Below are 22975 nucleotides of genomic sequence, written 5' to 3' on the forward strand. Positions count from 1 at the left end.
AGTGTTACCTGTGCTGAGTAAAGAAGTGTTGAAAAAAATAGACTTCTCGAGACACAATATTTAGATTAATAGCAACTACCCTGTATTGTTAGGGACTATCTTTTTGTCTATTTGTGTATATGTGTGACAGTTCCTATATATATCCTCTAAAATCCTAATGATAACCCTGAAAGGTAGTTTGTATCATCTACAGTTCACAAATAAGAATGAAGTAATTTCCTCAGGGTCCCATGACTATGATCGCTTTGCCCATTAATAATCTGTAATTGTTCATGACATGTTCTCCCCCGTCTTTGCTCACAGTCATCTATTCATTCACTCATTAATTCAAAAAAATTTTTATTGAACACTACCATGTGCCATGACTATTCTAGGCGCTAGAAATATCAGGAGCCAAAGTTTCTGCTCTCACAAAGCTTATATCCTGGTGATGAAGACAGGCAATAGGCAAACAGACAAAATCCCAATAATGGCAGCAGAAGTCCAGTTGACAACAGGTACTATGGAGGAAATCCGGCAAGGTAATGTCAGAGGTCAGATGAGGTCAAGGATAGCCTTCCTGAGGTCACCTGTATGCAGATGCTGGAAGAACAAAAAAAAAAAAAGGCCATCAGACATAGGGAAGGAGTGTTCCAGGAAGAAGAAACAGCTTTTCCTTCTTTCTGATGACTATATCACAACCTGAAACATGGCTAGAATACTAGCAAATCTGGATAAAGAAGTACAAGAGGTTTAATCCACTTTCTATGGTTCGTTTCCCTGCAGTTTATATTAATCCCCACCCTCCAAAAAAGTAGAGAACTGAACATTTGAACATCAATGGACAGAGATTTTATTCAGATTTTATTGTGATAGTTCACAAGCGCAGGTTCTGAGGGCGCTGGGCAAGCGCTGGCATCCCCTGGCTCCTGCTTGGAGGAATTCCGAGCCAGTCCATTTATAGAATGTCATGGAAGAGGAACGTGCAACTACTATTCAAATTCCTACAGTTTCTGGTTGGCTTCGTTAAACCCAGAAAGAATGTTCAGGTAACTATTCAACATTAAGCTTCATCAACTCAATTGCAGAACTCCAAAGTTGTTCCATTAGCTTTTCTTTACCTATGTATTGATGTTCTCACATTTAATTCCCCACTCCATGCCAATATAAAACCTGTTTATCTTGGCACTCCCCTAGTTTATAAGTGTTTTGAAGTTAACAAGTCACTACAGTTTTGAACTACAGACAAATATGGGATTTTTACTATCACTCAACATAGTATTTATATATGAATATATAATAAATTAACAAATAAAGCCACTAAATGATCTGCTGTACTGTATTAGAAGACTTGTGAATAATACAGATTATTTAAGGGGTGGGAACAGTTTTTATCAGAAAAAAAAAAAGATTATCTTGTAAATTTGCATCAAGGCCAATGTTTCCTGAGTGCTGCTGAAATACAACTTAAATTATAAAAAGCTGATATATATGTATGTGTGTGTGTCTATGTATATCTTTCCAGAAATTTACCTCTTCTATAAAAAATGTTCTTGTAATAAATTTAGAATAGGTATATTAATAAAATTCATATCCAGCAAATATTCCCTTTTTTACTATAATTTATATGAGGTTTTTTTGTTGCCACTGCTGTGTTTTTATTTCAGAAAACCTATTCCATCAACTGTGAAAGCTGGAGAGTTAGAAAAAATAATAAGCCGCTGTCAGGTGTGCATGAAGAAAGGACACTGAAGAAGTAAAAGAAATGGAACTGCTGGGTTTTTTTTCTCCCATATAACAAAGTAATGACTTGGAACAGAAATTTATTTAGGATTTTTCTCTCACCAAACAATATCAGTTTATGAAGGCTAAGTAGTACAGTTTCTATTTGTTTCTCCACACAACAAAGTTAGTTCTGTGATCCTGGTCTCTAAAATTGTATTGTTTCAAAGTTTCCTCTGGTAAGGCAACAACCTGTCACAAATTATCAATGAAATGGCATTCCATCCCAGACCGCTATCTAAGTGGTGGGTGTATAGAGCTGGAATGCTCAAGAAAAGAGATATTTGTTCTCTCCTCTTCCAGTCTTTGAGGCTGAGGGAGGCTAATGCAGTCTTAGATTGCCCTGCCACCTCCTTCCTGAAACAAGAGGAGAAGGAGAGAGGGTCACGTGGAACAATGGAGCATCATGAACAGAACTGGACTTTCCGACCTGTGGAGCAGCCTATGGCCTGAGGGAACACAGGCTTAAACTGATGAAGTTCATGACTTTTCCAGGACCCTTTCAAATATACCCCAAACTAAGGCCAAAGAGGATTTCCCTGAATGGAATCATAACAGCCTTGGTCTTATTTTATATTTCTTTGAAGATTTGTTTATTCATTGAATTCATCTGTCAATATAGGCTGCCTGTATTCAAAGTAGATAAGATGTTCACACTTAGTGAATTAACTTTAATAGGACATAGCTACATTTACCCTCAAATGTGTCAACTTTTAACTTCTCTTGTTTAGTGTACCCACAAAAATAATGAGGATACTACTTATTAGATGTGCACTTTATCCCCATCCCTATAAATGCTGGCACATATATAATTGGGTTTGATAGTTCAATAGTTCATGAAAGGTTATGGCATTTGTTGGTTTATCATGCTCAATATTTTTGCTCTAAATATTCCATTATTTGTTTTTTTAGATTTATTCCTTTACTTTTCTAATCCTTTCTTTATAAACAACAAAAAAGTTTTTTTATGTTATACATTCTTACAAACCATATTGAGAGAGACCATTGTGTAAAAACCTTAATGTATAAATTGTATAATTTGGTAGCTGTATGTCTTAAGACTTGTTTTGGTGTGTTGATACATTCCCAGGCTTCCTCAGTTCAACTAAAAGGCATTGTAATCAGCACCAAGCTATGTTCCAGGCACTAAACTAAATTAGAGAAAGAGAAGAGGAAAAGAGGGAGAGAAAAAAGGGGGGAGGGACTGTTTCTGATCTATATCTCAGAAAAAGGTAAATTATTGCTTCTCTTAAGAATCTTATACGGGGACTGGGGATGTAGCTCAGAGGTCAAGTGTATGCTCAGCATTCAAACCCAGCACCAAACCAACCAACCAAACAAAAATCTCATATACATGAGTTGTTCTCCCACCTTTTATTCTTCTTTTATTGTTGCTTTTACATTTCATTATTATAACTCAGAAGGCCTGAGTAAAGTTTTGAAGATAAGATCCCTGCCCAGGGAAAGCCTAGGACCTCCAGCTTCTTTTAGACCCCATAGAAGCTAAGGTCTGAACAACACAAAAAAAGCACTGCTCTACAAAACATTTAAAAAATCATTTGTATGTGCTGATAGCATAGTTCGATAAGTCTTAGGAACCAGGCATCATGAGACAGTTTTGAAGATGTTTCTTGATTCACTAAGGTGGAATCAGTGGTGCTAAAATTTAAATTCAGGCTATTGCTCCAGACTCAACTGCCTTGTAAGGGAAAATGTGACTCTGGAGTACTGATACAGTTTACATTCTTCATTTTTCATATGCTTGCTGTCAAGCCATTTTTACCCCCAAACTGAGACATGCAGGATGTCATTCAGAGTATGTACTTAGATTCACTTACTATTAAGACTTAACCTGCCCTAAAAATATCTTACAGTTTCAACTGTACATGGTGGTGAAGAGGGCTCACTGATCTACATAGGCCAGTAGTTCTCAACGTGTGGCCCCTGGATGGGCAATGTCAGCACTGTCTGGGAACTTGTTACAAATGCAAATCCTAGGTCCATTCTAGACTTGGGAAATCAGAAATTGTGTGGGTATAGGCCAGAAATCTGTGTCTTCACATGCCTTCCATATGATTCTGATGTACTCTAAAGACTGAGAAAAGCTGCTCTAGGCAAACACTCAAGGCACTGGCTATAGTTGCCTCTTTTAAAAGTCCAAATTCACAGATGACCCAAAGGCAATCTACTTTTGCTCCTAAAACCTCCTGACTGGTGCTAATGGCAAATGCTTGGCACTCACTCAATTGCAAGCTCTATCTCCTCTTGCCCTCTTAACAGTATTTGACTTCTGAGGAAGACAAGTGATGCTAAAACCTTAAATTCCAAGGAAGCTGCATAAACAGCTGTTGTTCAGTCATAATTCTAAGAGTGAGCATTAAAATCCAGCTCATGAATTATTTTCCAAATATTTAGATGTGGCTTAAAAAGTTATGAAGATTTAACTTTGTAGATAAAATGTAAGTAACTTATTTCTTTTAAATTTGGGGCTTCAACTTTGGAATTTCACAGTGTGCTAAAACAACCGATTTCTCAGAGTTCTTTGTTTCTACAAGATAAACATTATTAATTTATTTATAAAAGTATTAAAATGTCTAAATTCGAGTTTTATTGCTAACTTACAAAGATTTTTCTATGTATCAAATGTAACTGCTACTAAACTTAATTTAATATTTACTCTATAACCAAATGGAATATATTTAAAATATATTGAATATTTTATATTGTTATATCCTGACAAAATTACAGTATATTGTAATGTACTAATATTTCTGTAATTATAGCTAAAATATTATTTTATTGTATTGTTAGAATAAAACTGAAAAAATTGTATTTGGCATTTGTTTTTTCAAAATAAAAATAATTTTAGATTGTAAAATTAGATGTGCTCTGTGAAAACAATAGGCAATACAGAAATTATGATGAAGAAGAATATAAAGACCATTATGATCTAATCCTCACCCCAACCCAAGATAACTGTCAAATTAAGGTACATCACCCCTGCTGAATTTTTTCCTATCTATATAATTTTTAAACAAAAATTAGTTAGAAGCATGCTTTATTAGTAGTTTTTTTTTTTTTTTTTTCCAATTTTGAAGGTTGAACTCAAGGCCTTAGACAAATGCTCTACCACTGAGCCACATCCCCAACCCTCATTTTTTTTTTTTAACTTAATACATTGTGGACAGATCTTTATATCAGTAGATAAGTACTAATCATTTATATCATGGTACATCATGTGGATATACAACATAAGTCAATAATCCTCAACTTATGGAGACTTAGTTTCATTATAGACATATCATGTCATTCTACATTTGTCCAATCATTCCCTCAGTATAAATCGCAAAAAAAGAAAATTAAATGTCAGCCCTTTTTATATTAGTGGCTTATTTATTTATTTTTAATTTTTATATGTTCTTTTTAGATATATGTGACAAGAGTGCATTTTGACATATTATACATACATGGAATATAATTTCACATTCTTGAGGTTGTACATGATGTGGAATTACACTGGTCATGTATTCATATACGAACACAGGAAAGTTATGTCCAATTCATTCTACTCCACAATGTTAGGTCTTTTGTAGATGTAAAAAAAAGGCTCTGTAAAAAGGTTAGCCCTTTTATTTTTAATTTATTTATTTTTTGTACTGGGGATTGAACACAGGGGTGCTTTAATACTGAACTATATCCCCAGCCCTTCTGCCCTTTTTATTTATTATTATTATTATTATTATTATTATTATTATTTAGAGAGAGAGAGAGAGAATTTTAATATTTATTTTTTAGTTTTCGGCGGACACAATATCTTTGTTTGTATGTGGTGCTGAGGATCGAACACGGGCTGCACGCATGCCAGGTGAGTGCACTACCACTTGAGCCACATCCCCAACTCTCCTGCCCTTTTTATTTTGAGACAAGGTGTCACTAAGTTGCTTAGGGCCTTCCTAACTTGCTGAAGTTGTCCTCAAAGTGTTCTTTTACATCTTTGCATATTGTTTAATTTACATTTTCCATGTTATCACTAAGGCTAAACATGTCATTTTAATTGAGTGAGTGCTTATTAAAAATTTTCTGTGAAAGCCTTAATCATATCTTTGCTCATTTTTCTATTGAAGCTTTTAAGGGATTTTATAAGCCAGTAATTTTGAAAAGCATATAGATTATAGAAATTATGGGTCATACATTTTGATAAATGGTAATGGATACTCCTCATCCAGGAAAACAATTCATAAAATTTCATATGTAGAGATTTGGGAAAAAAAATTGAAATCTCAGAAAAAGGAACTTTCAGGCTGTATTAAATGACAATAAAGATACAACCAAGGAATGAAATGGAATGAAGGGATCCTGGGTAATAATTTTTACAAGACAAAAAAAATAGTTGAACAAATAAATATCTTAGAAATACTCTCAGTTGTAAGCTAAAAATATGATTTGAAAATTCTTTGGTTAAAAAATGTATAAAAACATTTTAATAAACTCACTTTTTACGGCTGGTAAGTAGAATCAACCTGGTGATCAAGCACATTATCTTTCTCTCTAGTATAAGCCTGTTTGGAAAGGAAAATCAGATCAATCTCTAATGGCAAACTATTATAATAGCAAACTATTAGCGGGGCACTTTCAAAACATTAAAAGTAAGTGCCTCCTCTGGTTCGTGCTATAGGTACTGGAAATTAACAGATAAGCAAACACAGAGGAAGAAGTAATTAATCTTTCATAACCAGGCTAAATATAAACATTCAGATAAATATGTTCCTTCCTCCCCTTTTATTGACTCTATGATTTTTATAAACATGTTGCCATTGCTCCAACTCTTTTTAGAACTACTGCTTTGGAATTATCTTCAATTCCAATTTATGAGCTGAACAAGGAAATATGTCTCATTACTTTATATCTGAGATCTACAACATGCTCAATATGTTTCTATTTTATGGTAAGAGAAAACAAAGACATATCCATGGACAATTATAATACTGGGCAGAATATGTAAGTGCTAGAAGAGACGACAAATAGTGATTCAGGAGGTGGAAACTGCAGCAAATAATTCCTAAAAAAGGGGACACTTTAGGTAATCCTTTAAGGGATGTTAGGATTCTAAGAAGCAGAAGATAATCAGAAGTCAGTTGGCATTCCAAGTGGCAGGAAGAGAATGGATAGCAATAAATGGTTATGAAATAATGAAACAATCTCAGGGAATAATAGTGGTTAAGAACAATATAATATCTGCACACATGTAAATAGAGAGGCACAATAGAGTAAGTCTACGACGTTAGATAGGGCTTAGAATACCAGGTTGAACTTTAATTCATTGATTGGTACTGAAGATTTGGTGAAGATTTTGAGAAAATGAGTGGAATTATTATATAATCTGGAATTAATAATCTGGAAGGTCCAATATGTAGTATATGCTCCTCAATTTATGATGGGGTTATGTCCTGATAAACCTACAGGAAGTTGAAAATACCATTAAATCGAAAATGCATTTAATGCATCCAACCTAGTAAACATGATAGCTTAACCTAGCCTGTCTAATATGCTCAGAACACTTGCATTAGCCTATACTTGAGCAAAATCATCTAAAACAAAGCCTATTTTATAATAAGTATTGGAAATCTCATGTGGTTTATTGCCGAATCTACTGCAAGCACAAACCAGAAAGATATTTTCTAATTGCTAGCCTGGAAAAGATCAAACTCTGAAATTCAAGGAATGGTTTATTACTGAATGCATTTTGCTTTCATACCATCATAAAGCTAAAAAAAATCATAAACTGAACTATCATAAGTTGAGGACTTTATATATACGGTGCTTGTCAGGCTATCTCATACTTTCAAGTTTTTTAAAAATTACTGGATTACTGTTAATAGACTTTTGAACTTGTATACAACTATAAATCAAAAATTTCTTTCAAACTGGGACTTCAAATATGAGATGTCACAATTTATAAAACTAGGTTCCTTGTTGACTCGATGTCTAGGTAGAATTAGAAAAAGACTGAAGATGTGTAGGCTAGTAAAAAGAGTAAAAACCTAGATGATGGTTAATGGCCTACCAGTAAGAACAGATAAAGCAGATAATTGGCATTGAAGAGAGAATGATCTAAAGCATGGGTTAGGTATTAGACAAGATTCTTCAGAAAAACAAGACCAATAGGGTGGAAACAGGCAGACAGATTAGATAGATAGATAGATAGATAGATAGATGAGAAGAAACTCATTGTGGGAAATGGCTTATGTGATTTGGAGGACTAGAAGTCCCATCTGCAAGACAACCGTGGTTGAGTCCAAGTCCAAAAGTCTGAGAACCAGGGTTGCTGATGTGTGGAATGCTCAGTCCAAGGACAAAGGCCTGAGAAACTGGGGTCTACTGGTATAAGTCCTGAAGTACAAAGACCAGAGAATCCAGAATTCCAATGTTCCAGGGCTAGTGAAGATGGGTATCCCAGCTTTGTGTGTGTGTGTGTGTGTGTTTGTGTGTGTGTGTGTGAGAGAGAGATAGGGATGGGGAGCAGGGGTGTTCTACTATTCCAGCCTTCAGTAGGGTGGGGAGTACCCATTATATTGGGTGAGGGTGATCTTGTTTATTCAGTCCTTATGCCCTCAGAGGCATACCTGGAACGTTATGCCAGTTATCTGGGTATTCTTTAATCCAATGAAGTTGACACTACAAATTAATTGTCATAACTAACTTAGGAGACAGTAAAAGATAACTTCAGTATTTTGAACTTTATTGACTAGAAAAATAAATCTTGCCATGATGAGGGGGAAAAAGGAATTGAAAAAGTATCTGGATGGAGAAGAGGGAAAAACATTTAGTTTGAAACCCTGTTGAGAACAAAGCTTCAGTAAACACTAAGGCATCAGGATGAGATGAAATGGATGTACTAATTTAGATTTATATACTATGAGGTTGCAAAGACAGTCAATGATGGAATAAATCATAAACAGAAATATCCACATTAATGAGGGAAGAGAAGAAAGACCCAACATGAAGCTGTATCACACAAAAAGAGAGTGTACAGTTTCTAAGCACAGGAGAGAAAATGCAACCCTCCACCCATCCTTAAGAGAATCTACTACCAGAAAGTGTTAGGTACTTTGACATTTTACAACACTCTCATTTAATTTAGCAGAATCGTATTATGTCAGAAGATAAACAATGATCAGTGTTATGGGAGAAGACACTAGGTTTTATAACTCTATCACAATCTTCATTTGAAAGTTATTCAAAAACATTTTTTCTTTGCGGGGAAGCAGGAGCAAAAACCAAACTGTAAGTATTGAAGAAGTGGAAAAGTTAATGGAAGTAGTAGGACTCTCATTTAAGGTTTTGATCACAGTTTGCCCAGCTTCTCTACCTTCCCCCAAGATGCTGACTTGGACTGACTCATCATTATTATTGAATCTATTCTTTAAAAAAAAAAAATGGTTTGCCACTACAGGGTAGCAGAATATAACATTTTGGCATAAAGATTATTTTGAGTCAAAGGCACTTGAGAAAACAGCAGATGCAAACAAGCACTCTGGCCTTCTTCTCTCTTCCTGAAACCAAGAGATAAAACTCCCACATGAAGGGTGACTTCCTTGTACTGGGAAGACATCTTTATCGTCAGAGTCAGGGCGTCAAGGCTGAGAAAATGAGTACAAACCAACCTTGTTAAACTAGCTGTTATCTGCCCAGTCAGTTCTCCACAGTCAGCTGCCCTGGCCCACACTCTTTTTGTCTTCTCACATTTTCACAATTTACTATTCTTTGTTTGACCCAGTATATAAGATTTGGACCATAACTGCTTCCTTGGGTTTTCATTTTTCTAGTGACAACTCCAGTAAAAATTACTAAACAAAATCTGTATGCTTTCTTTCTCTTATCTGTTTTTTGTCAATTTGATTATTAGGCCCAGCTGAGACGCAAAGAGGAAATTTAACCTTCCTTATACCAATATTAAGATGGGGCCCAAGAACACAATTTGGAAAGCTTCCCAAATTATTTTAAAGACTGGTAACCTCTCTGATTCTAGAAAAGTACATCACTCATGTGTAAACAGTATTCCCACGGTAATTTCAGGGCAAGGATGAGGGACTTGGTTCCACAACCCCCACAGATAGATAAATCCGTAGATGGTCCAGTCCTTTATAAAATGGTATAGCTTTTGCATATAACCTACCCGCATCCTTCCATATACTTTAAATAAGTATTAGACTATGTATAATACCTAATACGATGTAAACAGTTGTCAAAGTCTACTGTTTAGGCAGACTTACAAGGCCGTGGGGAGTCTGTACATGTTTAATGCAGATATACATGTTTTCCATCTAAGGTTGGTTAAATCCAAAGATAAACAGCCATAAATGCGGAGGACCGTCCCGTTCTTCACTATCGAGGCCTACACAGTGTTTCTTGGCTTGGCGTCACTTTGTCCTTAGGTTAGTGAGCACCATTCTCGGTATGCAGCTCTGGACCCCAAAGTTCCAGAAGGAAGTGTTAGAAATTAGGTGGGAGAGAGCTCCCAGGAAGCTAAACAATGCTGCGAACCACCATGAGACCTAACTGAACTTCCCCCTTCCCAGGGTCCTTCGCTGGAGGGCTTAGAGAGTAATCAAAACCAAAGTGCTTAAGAATCATTCCCAGAGTTGTTTAAATATGCAAACTCTTGGGCTTCGCACCAAAGACATTTTGACGCAGGTGGTCTGAAAAGCTGTTATCTTAACCGGATTCCAAAGGTTTACCTTGTAAACTAAGATCACGCACGCTAATTAGCGCTAACCGTGGATCAAATTTAAGTACCTCCAACTTTACTTGAGGTCGGCGTATTTTGCCCACAACAAAGATGTCTCTCTATCGCTGTCCTGCAGGTCCCCACTCCTGTGCGTGAGCTGTACGCCCGCCCTTTCCCGCATCACATGACCAGAAACCTGCTTCCTCTACGGCTCCTGAAAGGGGCCAGTCCTGGCCGTTCTCGCGTCTCTGCTGGCCCGCTGAGGGCCGCTTGGCCGGTGCTTTGCCCCAGCGCCTCAGTGCGCTCGGCCAACGGCCTCTGAGACCGCTCACCCGAGCGCCCCGGGAGCCGGCGGGCGGCGGCCCTCTCTGGGACTCCCACCGGAGCCCAGGGGTGAGTGCTGAAGTCTTCCCGATCTGGGACTCCCACCGGAGCCGTCCTCCGGGCCTAGCGCTGCGGCAGTGACTCTCCGGTCGACCGAGAGCCCGCGATGGCCCAACCCGCCTGAGGTGTCGCCCCGGCCGCAGTCAAGTCCCCAGGCCTTTCCTCCTCAGCATCTTGTCGCCCTCGGGTTCCGAGGAGCGGAGGAGAGCGTGGCGGCGGAGCGGCGGGTCCTGCCGCTGTCGGGCCCGCCTCCTGGCCTTCCCAGTCAGCGCCCCGGTGTGTGCAGAAGTTCGGATTTGACTGCATGGAACCTGAGCGGGCTTGGGAAGCCGGGGAGAGGCTTGCGAGCCCGGTTTGACCTTGAGCCCGCGGTGTTTAAAGTGGCTTTTTGTTGGGTTTTGTGGAAAATACTGTTCGGAAAGAAGGGCCGGTTGGAAGCCCAGGCAGTGGCGTCCGCGGGTGGCCGTGCGTCCCTGGAAAGGCACTGCGGCTCTGTGAGCATCCTTGCTCCGGGGCGGGGATGCCGGCGTTGCGCCTCACAGGCCCCCGGGAGCGCAGAAGCAGGGGCTGCTGGAGAAGGTCCTTCCTGCAGGAGTCCCCCTTCTGGGGCAAAAGAAAACCCTCAACTAGGCAGAGGGAAGAGCGCTCGTTCTAAAGTGGTGGTGTCCTTTTATTGCAGAAGATGAACAAAGCTTATGCCAAATATCGAACCAGTTAGTGATCGGGAATGTTTTCTCTCCCTGGGAGGAAGACATTTCTGCATCAATCCTCTTGGCTAATGAAATCCTACAAGAAAAACCCTTAGGGAAATTAGGACGATTTAAATTGCACTTAGTACTTAGTCTGTCCGTGCAATTAAATTGGGGGAACCTGCCATCTTTTTGGTTTCCGAGTCTTGTGGATTCATAGGCTGTTTTTCTTTCCAAAGGAAGTTGTGTGTTGTCTCCCTGTCTGATAGGGCTATCTCATCTTAGAATTACGCTACTTTCCCTTCTGGTGTTGAAATTTTCTGTGCCTAATAGATCTTTCTCAAAGTGTTCTGTGACTTTTCTTTAAAAAATGAAGTTAACCCTGGATCTCAACAATTTTTTTTTTCTGATACACCATAATTGCTTAGAAAGAGAACCCAAACAGGGTGACCTAGATAAAAACCTTGAACCAAGTCCACACAATATCTGTTAAAGAATTGGTTTGGGGTTTTTGTTTGTTTTTTAATTGTAGAATTATATAAATTTCTACTGCCACAATTAACTCAAGTTGTTTCTGTGACTTTCTAAACTTTATGGTGTCCAGTGTTCTGATTAGAAACTGAGAAATTGGGCTTGAATCATTGTGTCTCCAAATTGGTACATTTTTCTACCAGTGGTTTATAACTTGACTCTAGATGCTAATATAGATGAGGGTTTGTTTTAATAGTTATATTTTTGTTACATGTATTTATGTGTGTACATAAAGTCTGTGGTTTAAGGTAGATATCTAAACCTTTCTTTAAATATTTTTAAGTCAAGTTGAAGAAATTAAGTGCAGCCAAAAGTAAATCTACTGTGTGAATACAGGGGGCAGGGGACATGAAGTTTGAAATTATCTTTGATTCTGAGGGAGATTTTGTTTCATTAGCTATATTAGAATCATGTGCTTGTTGCCTAGTAGATGCTAAGTGACAAAACTTCTGGAATTAATATATTAACCCCAAATGAGAAGTTTATTTATTGCTAAAAGATTTTGCTCAAAGTGCCCTGTCCAATGAGGGAGAAAAATAATCAAATTCTTATCTGTTTTATTTAAGCAGAAAACACAGTGATTGAGACAGCAATATTAAATCTTAGTGCAAAAGTTTTATTTGCTTTTAAATTTAAGTAGTTCAAGTACAGAAGATTTTGGATTTCTCCAGAAGTTGTTTTTTCACTGTCTACCTATGTGTTTGTTCTAAGTCCATGATTCTTTACAAACTCAGAGATTCTCATAAGAAATGATGCTACTGTGGAATGAAATGTTGAGACCCTTGAGATGTTCTAGTGCAAAGTTAATAAGAAGACTGAAATACAGTGAAGAGAATGTGGAGACCAGCACATTTCAAAGAAATGATGTGTTTCTAACAATTGATGTCCATTGTTTATTATTATAAAAATTCAATTTATAATATCCCAAAGCTGATATTGTTTTGGGATATGTCTTTTCAGTGTTATTTCTGAATATAAGCTTTCACTATGCTTCAGATAGACTTTAAGAATTTGAAGAGTATCTCATCTAGAACAATGCACCAAACTAGTAGAGGTTGCCTTTGGAGACCTGAGTGGTTGAAGACAAGATTTATTGGAACACTTTATTTTCTCCATATGTTCTTATGTACATTGCCATGTACATTTATTACTGATTCCATTTTAAAAACATTTTAAGTGAATGGAAATTTATTTCTTATGCACATATAAATATACGTATAATATTATTAATTTAAATATATTTTCTCTGTCATTTTTCTAACTACAAATAAGAAACAATGATAGAGATGTCTTAGTTGAAGAATAATCATAGGGTACTGCCTGTGGGACTAAAATTGGTGGTAAGCTTATTTTTTTTTTCTTTATTTGTTTGAGGAGGATACTGGAGAGTAAATCCAGGGGCGCTTAACTACTGAGCCACATCCCCAGCCCTTTTTTGTATTTTACTTAGAGACAGGGTCTCACTGAGTTACTTAGTGCCTTGCTAAGTTGCTGAGACTGGCTTTGAACTCAAGATCCTCCTGCCACAGCCTCCTGAGCCTCAGGGATTACAGGAGTGCACCACCATGCCTGGCTCTTTCTTTATTCTTTTATTCATTTCTTAGTCTAAAGTTGTATATCTTTATGACTTTTGTCATTTGGAGAATTTCCAGTTGGAAATTGGAATTTCCAATTAATATTATTATCCTCTAGTTTCTCAATTAACTCCTGTTTTTCTTTCCCAGGAACAAAAGTGGCTCTAACTCCAGCACGTGCACAGTGAAGCAAGTTGAAGGATTTAATATGAAGCACAGAAGCAGATAGTGCCAAACAGCAAGCAGTAGTTGGTACACATTTGTGAGTAAAATTTTCTCTTTGGCTTATTTTCTTAGCTTGAAACTCTGTATGCCCAATCCTTAGAATTTGGACATTTTGGTAAAGAACAAAAGAAGCTTAGTTAGCATTCATAATGAAACCAGTTGTCAAGGCTCAGCACACTAAGCAACTTCTGAGAACTCTCTTGAGTGTCTCAATTAGATGGAATTTAAGATGTAGAGTACATCTGTGATATGGAGTTTAAGAAATATCCCAGCTATGGTGATATGGTGAAGACATTTATACTGTCTTTAATTGCTTATTGATCTGGACTTATATAATATCATTTACTAAAAGCTTAGTGTAATTTGGTTTTTGAAATTTATATGCCTTTAAGAAAGCCATTACATACATATACATCAAATTTTAGGCTACCTATAATACATTTATTATTATCCTTTGCATTCTCTTTATGATTTCTTCATTTGTGTTTTGTCTAAAAAATTAAAGGTTTTTTTTCTCCTTTGGAATATAATGATTAAAGGAGCTTTATAGCAGTGTTGATTTTTTTTTTCTAATTTAATACCAAATCTGTGTCATCAGTACAGTTTTTCTTTATCCTGCTTGCAAAATTGCAACATAATGTCTATGCTTAAAAGAGTGATAAAATTTATTATAATTTTTGAAATACAGAATAACTCTTGAAGAAAGATTTCAAAAGTGATTTCTTAGCTCTATTCCAAGTCATTTTCAAGTCCAAAAGTAATGTTGAATATATATTCACTTTTATTCATAGTTTTCTTATGAAATGAATTGTCAAAATACTGATTTTTATTCTTTCTTTTTTACAGCTGGAAAAGCAGTGTCCGTGTTGTTATGTACACCTCCAAAAAAAAGTTCAGATCTGTAGGGGAATTGTTGTGTAAAGTAAACTGAACTACAGGGTAGCAGTATTTTAATAGCTATTGTAGACGTGTATTTACTGTATTAAAATAAGTAAAAGATCAAGCAGTGACACACCACTAGGAAGGTCAGTGAAATTTTTTTCAGTTGAGTTAGTATTAAAGTTTGAAAGACAGTGGCTTAAAAGCTGTTTGCCATAGGCTAATCATGCACTTTTATGCTTTTATCAGCTTTTTGTACGTTAGGACAATATTCTCTCTATTGCATTTCCCTGGAATCATGTATCCTTCTCTGATTTAGAAGGCTAAGTAATGCATTTGTACTGTCTTTTCCCCAAAGATATTTCATGCTTTTGAAGAATACACATATAAATAGCCAGGCATGCTGGCTCACACCTGTAATCTCAGTGACTTGGGAGGTCAAGGCAGGAAGATTGCAAGTTGAAGCCAGCTTCAGCAATTTAGGAAGGCCTGAAGCAACTTAGTGAGTCTCTGTCTCCAAAAAAAAAATAAAAAGGGTTGGGAATGTGGCTCACTGATTTAGTGCCCCTGGGTTCAATCCCAGTACTCAAACAAACAAATATAAAAATAAATAATGCAATTCTTTTAATCCCTCAAAAAAATGAATGTGTACTTTAAGGGTTTATTAATATTGTCTACTTGCTATTCATTGCATCTCAATCATCAGATATATGTTTTAATTTGTATTTTGTGATTTTCAGGGGGTCACATCTTTTCAGTAAATTCAGCATTAACATTATTCACCTTTTGGGCCTGGTTTTCATCATTAAAAGCTTTTGTTTTTGCATGCATGACAGCAATTTCTAATTTATATAAAGTCAAACAGCTTTCTCTTAAATAATTGTTCAGGGTTTTTGTTTATTTGTTGTTTTATTTTGTTTGCAGTGCTGGAGATAAAACCCAGGGTCTCATGCATGTTTGGCAAGCGCTTTACCACTGAGCTACATTCCTGGCCCCCTGATAAGGAATTTTTAATTTAAAATTTATTTCAGGCATTATTAAGTTATAAGCATTATGCATTTCTGTTTTTGCAGAGGAAGAGTATGTATTTTCTTATGTATGTGTGTGCGCACACATGCATACACATGTTTGTGTTGTGGTTATACAATAATTTTAAAAATTTGTTCCTGAGCAAGCAATATCTTCAAGGTGCAATTTCAGCTATTAGGTGAAGACATTGTGTTGAGGAAAATATTTTCTTTAATCTTTTATTTTTCTTTTATTTCTTTTTTTTTCTTGTATTTCTTTTATTTCTTTTATTTTTCTTTTATTTCAATGCTCAAAAATGAGATGTTTCCTTTTGCTTTATTATAAGGTATTGTCTTCTGATAAGACAGCATAGAGGACTGGAATTCTAATACTTAGTCATCCTGGTCTTAAAATTTTCCTTCCACAGGGTAAGTGGGGCAGCATTTCCTTCACCCACTGCTGCTGAGATGGCAGAAATTAGTCGAATTCAGTATGAAATGGAATATACCGAAGGTATTAGTCAGAGAATGAGGGTCCCTGAAAAACTAAAAGTAGCACCACCAAATGCTGACCTGGAACAAGGATTTCAAGAAGGAGTTCCAAATGCTAGTGTGATAATGCAAGTTCCAGAGAGGATTGTTGTAGCAGGTATTTCACGTTTGTTTAGAAAGTTGCCTCATAATCTGTTTTACATATTTTTGTGAAACCTTTTGGGGTTTTAAAACATTATTTAGAAAAGGGTTTGGGAAATACAACTTTGTTTTAAAAAATTTCTACTCATTACAACTGCTTGAATTTCATGCAATTTCAAAAGTATTTTGACATATTACTGAGATTTTACATGGATAGTATGTATACATTTTTAGGTGTACAACTGATGATTTTTGATAAACATGTAACCATGTAACTACCACAGTTGATATGACCATTTTTGTTACCCAAAAAGATTCCCTTGTGCTTCTTCTCCATCGTTCCCTATGCCTCAACTCAAGTCAACTAAAATTTCTTTCTATAACCAGAGACTAGATTTATCTTCCCTAGAGTTTCATATATATAGAATATAATATATACTGCTTTGTCTGGCTCCTTTTGCTTGTGCAGTGTTTCTGAGATTCTTCCATATGGTTGCATATATTAATTGTTCATTCCATTTTATTACTGAACAATATTCTAGTATGTAAATAAATCATAAATTATCTATTCATCTGTTGGACATTTGAGTTGTTTCCTTTTGGGAGCTTTTAGGAATACAGCTGCTATGAATATTCATGTACATGTCTTTTTGAGAACATATGTCTTCATATCTTTAGAAATGAAATTGCTGGGTTATAAGTTATATTTAACTTTCAAATGCTGGCAGTCTATTTTCCAAATTATTGTCTCATCAGTGATATGAGTGTTGAAGTTGTTCCACATTCTTGCTAAAAGTTCATATTTGTCAGTCTCTTTAATTTTAGTCATTTGAAGGGGTGTGTAATAGCATTACCTTTTGATTTTAATTATTATTTCACTGATGATTAATAATTTTGAACATCTGCTCAAGTGTTTTTGGTCACTCATATATCTCCTTTTGAAGCATTTATTCAGATGTTTTGCCAATTGGAAAAATTGAGTTTTATAAAAATTTCTGTACATATCTGGATACTAGTTTTTTTAATCATGTATATACTGCATAATTTCTTTATAAATTTCTGTGTCACAATATTAAATAATAGTGAAATATTAAACTTACAGTGAAAGTGTAGTTATAAAGAAACTAATGCTATTGAGTATGTTATAATACAAAAATGATACAAAGTAAATATATTTAAACCTACCCTCTTCTTTTTTTTTTTTTCTTCATCTTAGGAAATAATGAAGACATTTCATTTTCAAGACCAGCAGATCTTGACCTTATTCAGTCAACTCCCTTTAAGCCTCTGGCACTAACAACACCACCTCGTGTACTTACACTAAGTGAAAGACCACTAGATTTTCTGGATTTAGAAAGATCTCCAACACCTCAAAATGAAGAAGTGAGTAGAGTTTTAGTATCAATTGAATTTGAAAGAATATAAACAAAAGTAAAAGTTAAGGAGAAATTAAGAGGCTATGTATCGTATCATTACATCTTTCCATGTGGTACACTGCTACTGTCAATTCTGATTTGTAAATTCTCCAAATATTATGCTATAATTTTTTTAAATATGCATCAGGAAAATTAAAATCTTGTGGGAAATATTATTAATATTCATGTAGACTTGAAAGAAGAACTTTTATGACTAGATGTTATATATTAATACAGAGAAAGTTGGAGAGTTTTACAGTAGGAAAAATTAATACATCTCTTTTTATAAACTCAAAGTTTATAAAGTCTGACAGACGGAGCTAAGGAAACTCTTTTTTTTTTTTTCTTTCTCTTTTTATAGTACTAGGAATTGAACCCAGGGATGTTCTACCATTGAACCACATCCTTCCCTTTTTAAATTTTATCTCAAGACAGGGTCTCACTATGTTGGTTATGCTGGCCACAACTTGCAATGCTCCTGCCTCAGTCTTCTAAGTAGTTGGGATTATAGGACTGGGCCACTGCACCTGGTACAAGCTCTTTTTCCCTTGACCTTCCCCATTCTTGATAATTGATGAAATGTTTCTGCTGAGTTAGCTACAGTACCGCATATAACATTAGTACCCTTGTTGACTAAGCATAACAGTATGAATTAACTAGTTTTTAGCAGTAAAGCTCAAGTTTTGCCTCTGCTATTAACTCAGGACCAGTGTTTTTTTTTTAAACTTCTTGATGATTTAGTTGCATATTTTTCATTATAGCTTCTGAACTTCTGATGTGATGTCATGAGGCTTGTACAGGACAGTAATATCAGCCAGATGCAGTGGCACATGCCTGTAATTCTAGCAACTCAGGAGGCCAAAACAAGAGAATTACGAGTTCAAAGCCAGTTGTGGCAACTTAGCAAGACCCCATCTCAAAATAAAAAATAAAAAGAACTGGGATATGGCTCAGTGGTAAAGTGCCCTGAGTTCAATCCCTGGTACTACAAAAAACAAAAACAAAGATCATGCGCAAGCATTTTTTTAAATTGGTCCTGCCTTTCTCTGCTTTCATTTTTCATGCAGTCCATTCCAAAGGGGGTTAAGCACTCATATAAACTAGGGTAATGCAATTTCCTACTATTAGGTTTTGCTTATTTTTAGGTTTAAAGTTCCTGCTGAAGTACTTGAGATAATATACTCTTAGGTGCCAAATTGTACATTCTAGATATGCTTAGTGAAAGCACTAAATTTGATTCTTTACATGACAGAAAGGCACCAAGGTACTTGTAAATTTTTTTTATTTAACAATCATTTTTTGAGCTTCTATATATAAGACCTGAATATAGTACAGGAGTGAATGACAGATAGCTCCTGTTCTCAAAAAATTTACTATTTGCCTGGTGTTATGGTTTAAATGTGAGATGTCCCCAAAAAGCTCATGTGAGACAATGCAAGAAGGTTCAGAGGAGAAATGATGGGGTTGTAAGAGTCTTAACCCAATCAGTGATTTAATCCCCTGAAAGGGATCGACTGAGTATTAATTGAAGTGGTAGGGTATGGCTGAAGGAGGTGGGAATTGGGAGCATGGCTTTGGGGTATATATTTGTATCTAACAAGTGGAGACTTCTCTCTCTGCTTCCTGATCATCGTGTGTGCTGCTTCCCTCTGACACACTCTTCTGCCAAGATGTTCTGCCTTAACCACAAGCCAGCCTTCTATGGTCTAAGACCTCTGAAACCGTGAGCCCTCAAATAGACTTTTCCTCCCCTAAAATTGTCCTGGTCAGATAGTCACAGGAGCAAAAAAGCTGACTAAAATACCTAGTCACTGCAGGATAATGCTGTAAGGGAAAACATCGACACACAGAAGATATAAAGTTCTTTATTAAAAAAAAATGATAAAGATTATAAAGATGGCTACACAAAGCAAAAAGTGCCACAGAATGCCCCCAGTTAGGGGTCTACTTTCCAGCTCCCCAGAGTTTCCATTGGAAGTTAAAACTGTGAGAAATACTGTCTTGGAATAAGGATTCTAACAGGAGAGAGTTGCTTTATTTGTTATTTGACAGGTTTTGTTTTTCTTTTGATCTTTCTGAAGATAAAAATAATGCCAGTGCATAAGATTGTTGTGAAAATTCATGTTAAAACTCAATGTGTATAGACATTATTGTTATAAAAGAGTAAACATCCTATAGCAGGATCCAAGTCCTGAAAGAGTTTCTGAGAGTAGTACTAGCTGCCTACTGAAAAGCTTTGACGGTAGTCTGTACTTCCAAGTTTTTAGAAGGGTCAGGTAGCTGTCAGGAGGTAATCGACCAATGAATGGCGGAGGGAGCCAGAGTTCTTACAGCTGTTAGATATGGATTAAAATAAAAAGGCAGTAGGCTCTGCAAGCTGATGACATTGATGATTCATTCAGTGTATAAAGTGACATCCTCAGAACCATTTGCTCTATAGTAATCATTCTCTAAGAGATGCCAGGGTTTCTCTATTGACATCTTGAATTGGAAAACTCGACAGTGAGGGCTGTCCTTTGCATTGTGGAATGTTTAATTACATTCCTGATGTCTGCCTGTAAGATGCTAGTAGCATCCTCAAAATCATGACAATAAAAAGTATCTCCAGCAACTAAAATATAGAAACAGATCAAATTTCCATCAACTAATGAATGGATTAATAAAATGTGTAATATTCAGAGAGTGACTATTAATTGGTAAAAAGGAATGGAGTACTGATACCTGGTATAACATGAATCAACTTTGAAAACATGCGAAGGTTAAGAAGCCAGATAGAAAAGGCCATGTATATTCTACTTGTGTGAAATATTCAGAATAGGCAAATCTATAGAGATGGAAAGCAGATTAGTGGTTGCCAATAGATTGAAAGAGAGAGAGGAATTAAGAATGACTGTATAATCTGGATGGGGTTTCCTTTTGTGATAATGAAAATGCTCTTGAACTAGATAGTGGTAATGTACAACATAGTGATCATGCTAAATGGCACTGAATTATACACTTAAAAATGGTTAAACTGGGAATTGTATGTTATGTGTATTTTACCACAATTAAGAAAAAAATATCTGCAGACATTGCCAGATATTCTCTACAGGTCAGAATTACCCTTAACTGAAAGCCACTGTCCTATGTTAAGAAAGGAGACTCCTGGGGAAAGACTTATGAGAAATAATTTAAAATTGTTGTTCAAAAGCCTAGCTAATGAGTTGAATGTGGTAGTGCATATTTGTAATCTCAGTTAACCCTGAGAGGCTGAGGCCTGCCTGGACAACATAGTGAGACCTTATCTCTGAACAAATGAATGAGAAAGAAAATATGACTGACTCAAGGAAAAAAAAATTGTAGAAATCAAATGCACCTAATTTCCTAAACTGGCTTAAAGAATCCAAGTGAGTCTACATGAAGGGCTTAAAACCCTTTAGCTGAAGTCAGTGGGAGATCTTCCAGAGTACAAGAAGAGAACAGTACATAGAAAAATAATTGGGAAATGATACTTCTGAGAAGATTTGACAGCTGTGAGGAGTGTGACCAAGGCAAAGATTTGGATTCAGCAACATCTCCTTTCAGTCAAGCAGCAGTATGCTTTGTAAAGATCAGCTATAGGTAAATGTCAGAGCTTTATGAAAGTTCTTTGAAGTAGGAAGAGAAAACAGACTGTAAAGGATGAGTTGTAAGAAGTTTTTGCCAAAATTCACAATTCCTGCTTCAAAGAAGAGAAGTACTAGAATGCTATCCATTTCTGTAATAAATCTTTAGAAAAGCACCAAACCCCAAATGTGCCTAAGAAATGTTAGTTAATCAAAGGCAATCTGGAAGGAGCAAACCAGTTGGTCTGAATAAACTTTACCTGATTTTGGAAGAAAAGAGCAAAGGCAATGAATGTTTTCTTCAGAGAAGAAACTTATCTCCGAGCCATGTCAAATGATCAAATTCTACTATACAAAGTGTGAAGCCAGAACTCTGGGACTAGGAGAAATATTACCCAGCTAGAGCCAACTTCATCACCAATTACACTTAGAAAGCCATGGTTATAGAAGCTGAAGGATAACACAAAAGCTATAGACTCGGTAATCCTACTGTAAGGGTCTTGTTCCCTACTTATTAGTGCCTTATTGACATGAACCCTGAGGAGGTGAAGCTAAATACCATATCTGATCTGAAGTATAGGGAGTCACTCAGCTATGCAACAGAGCCTGAAACAATTGCAGACTCCACCGGCATTCCATGAATACTCAAGAGGGCCCTGTAATAGCTAGAAAGAAAGCAAGTCTCTCGTCTTCTTATCCATCCTTACGGTGCATGAATAAATGCACCTGGTTGTGGAGTTGTTAAATTTTGCTTACAATTGCCTACAAGTAATTTTGATTTGGGGCTTAACTATAACATACTTTTGCAATAGGCTTCAAATGGACTCTTCTGTTTTCAGATGTTATTTTTTTCACAGACCCTCCCTCAGTCTTTCTCCAGTATCTATTGTTGAGCACTATTCATTTCATATACTATGTAGTTAAACCTACAGTGGTTGTGTCTGTATTGAAAACTATAGATTTTTTTCTTTCTTCTCTGAGCAGTACAGCATAACATCTCTTTGTGCAGCATTTATTTTGTATCGCATTAGGTGACTTAAAGTGTATGGGAAGATTACATAGCACTATGCCATTTTAAACAATATACATGTCTGGCAGTAATTCTTGGTTGCTTTTCCTTGGTTCCTTGTAATTTATATGAATAACCCTGGATTAAGATTCTTTTGATGCTAAGCAGCTACTAAGAATATTTTCTGTCCTCTTCCCTTTGTGCCTTAACAGATCCGTGCAGTTGGCAGGCTAAAAAGAGAGCGCTCTATGAGTGAAAATGCTGTTCGCCAAAATGGACAGCTGGTCAGAAACGATTCCATGTGAGTAGAACCACTACACATTATATCATGTTTGTAAGTTTTCTCAGTTTATTGTCTATATGCATCTTTTTCTAAATAGTTATTTCCCATAATTTTGGAATCTGTTTTACATTTACATCAATTTTGTATTTTTGCAGTACTTTTTATAGCCTTAAATCTGACCATTTTGTTAGTTGTATGAATTTTTCAGTAACATTATCTTCTATGTGTGACTGATACTCTTTTGTGAGTATGATTGGCTTATTTGGGAATTCT

General features: G+C 36.2%; 2 protein-coding genes and 1 long non-coding RNA gene across 20 annotated transcripts in view; 2 read left to right on the top strand and 1 right to left on the bottom strand.

The window, feature by feature from the left end:
• Window positions 1-4593, top strand: part of Col4a3 (collagen type IV alpha 3 chain) — a 135255-nt gene extending 130662 nt beyond the window's left edge. For 2 of the 3 annotated variants that reach the window (XM_048808633.1, XM_048808638.1), the window contains 2 exons: window positions 856-1028; window positions 1647-4593. In XM_048808633.1, the coding sequence (XP_048664590.1) occupies window positions 856-1028; window positions 1647-1731 (258 nt within the window). In that variant the 3' untranslated portion in view covers window positions 1732-4593. Of the gene's footprint in view, window positions 1-765; window positions 1029-1646 lie in introns of those variants that run through there. The other variant, XM_048808634.1, reaches the window with a different exon arrangement.
• LOC125618264 lies at window positions 323-10691 on the bottom strand. Its single transcript, XR_007349516.1, has 2 exons — window positions 10558-10691; window positions 323-582 (listed from the first exon to the last, which is right to left on the bottom strand). It is a non-coding gene; the product is annotated as an uncharacterized LOC125618264 (long non-coding RNA).
• A 39-nt stretch (window positions 10692-10730) lies between these two features.
• Mff (mitochondrial fission factor) overlaps window positions 10731-22975 on the top strand; it is a 31855-nt gene continuing 19610 nt past the window's right edge. For 9 of the 16 annotated variants that reach the window (XM_048808639.1, XM_048808645.1, XM_048808646.1 and 6 more), the window contains exons 1-5: window positions 10731-10882; window positions 13818-13929; window positions 16207-16427; window positions 17628-17794; window positions 22632-22720. In XM_048808639.1, the coding sequence (XP_048664596.1) occupies window positions 16247-16427; window positions 17628-17794; window positions 22632-22720 (437 nt within the window). In that variant the 5' untranslated portion in view covers window positions 10731-10882; window positions 13818-13929; window positions 16207-16246. Of the gene's footprint in view, window positions 10883-11010; window positions 11150-13817; window positions 13930-14738; window positions 14918-15129; window positions 15274-16206; window positions 16428-17627; window positions 17795-22631; window positions 22721-22975 lie in introns of those variants that run through there. The other 7 variants (XM_048808641.1, XM_015481472.2, XM_048808642.1 and 4 more) reach the window with 6 other exon arrangements.

This window comes from Marmota marmota, unplaced genomic scaffold (assembly GCF_001458135.2).
Source record: "Marmota marmota marmota unplaced genomic scaffold, marMar, whole genome shotgun sequence".
Classification (NCBI taxonomy): domain Eukaryota; kingdom Metazoa; phylum Chordata; class Mammalia; order Rodentia; family Sciuridae; genus Marmota; species Marmota marmota.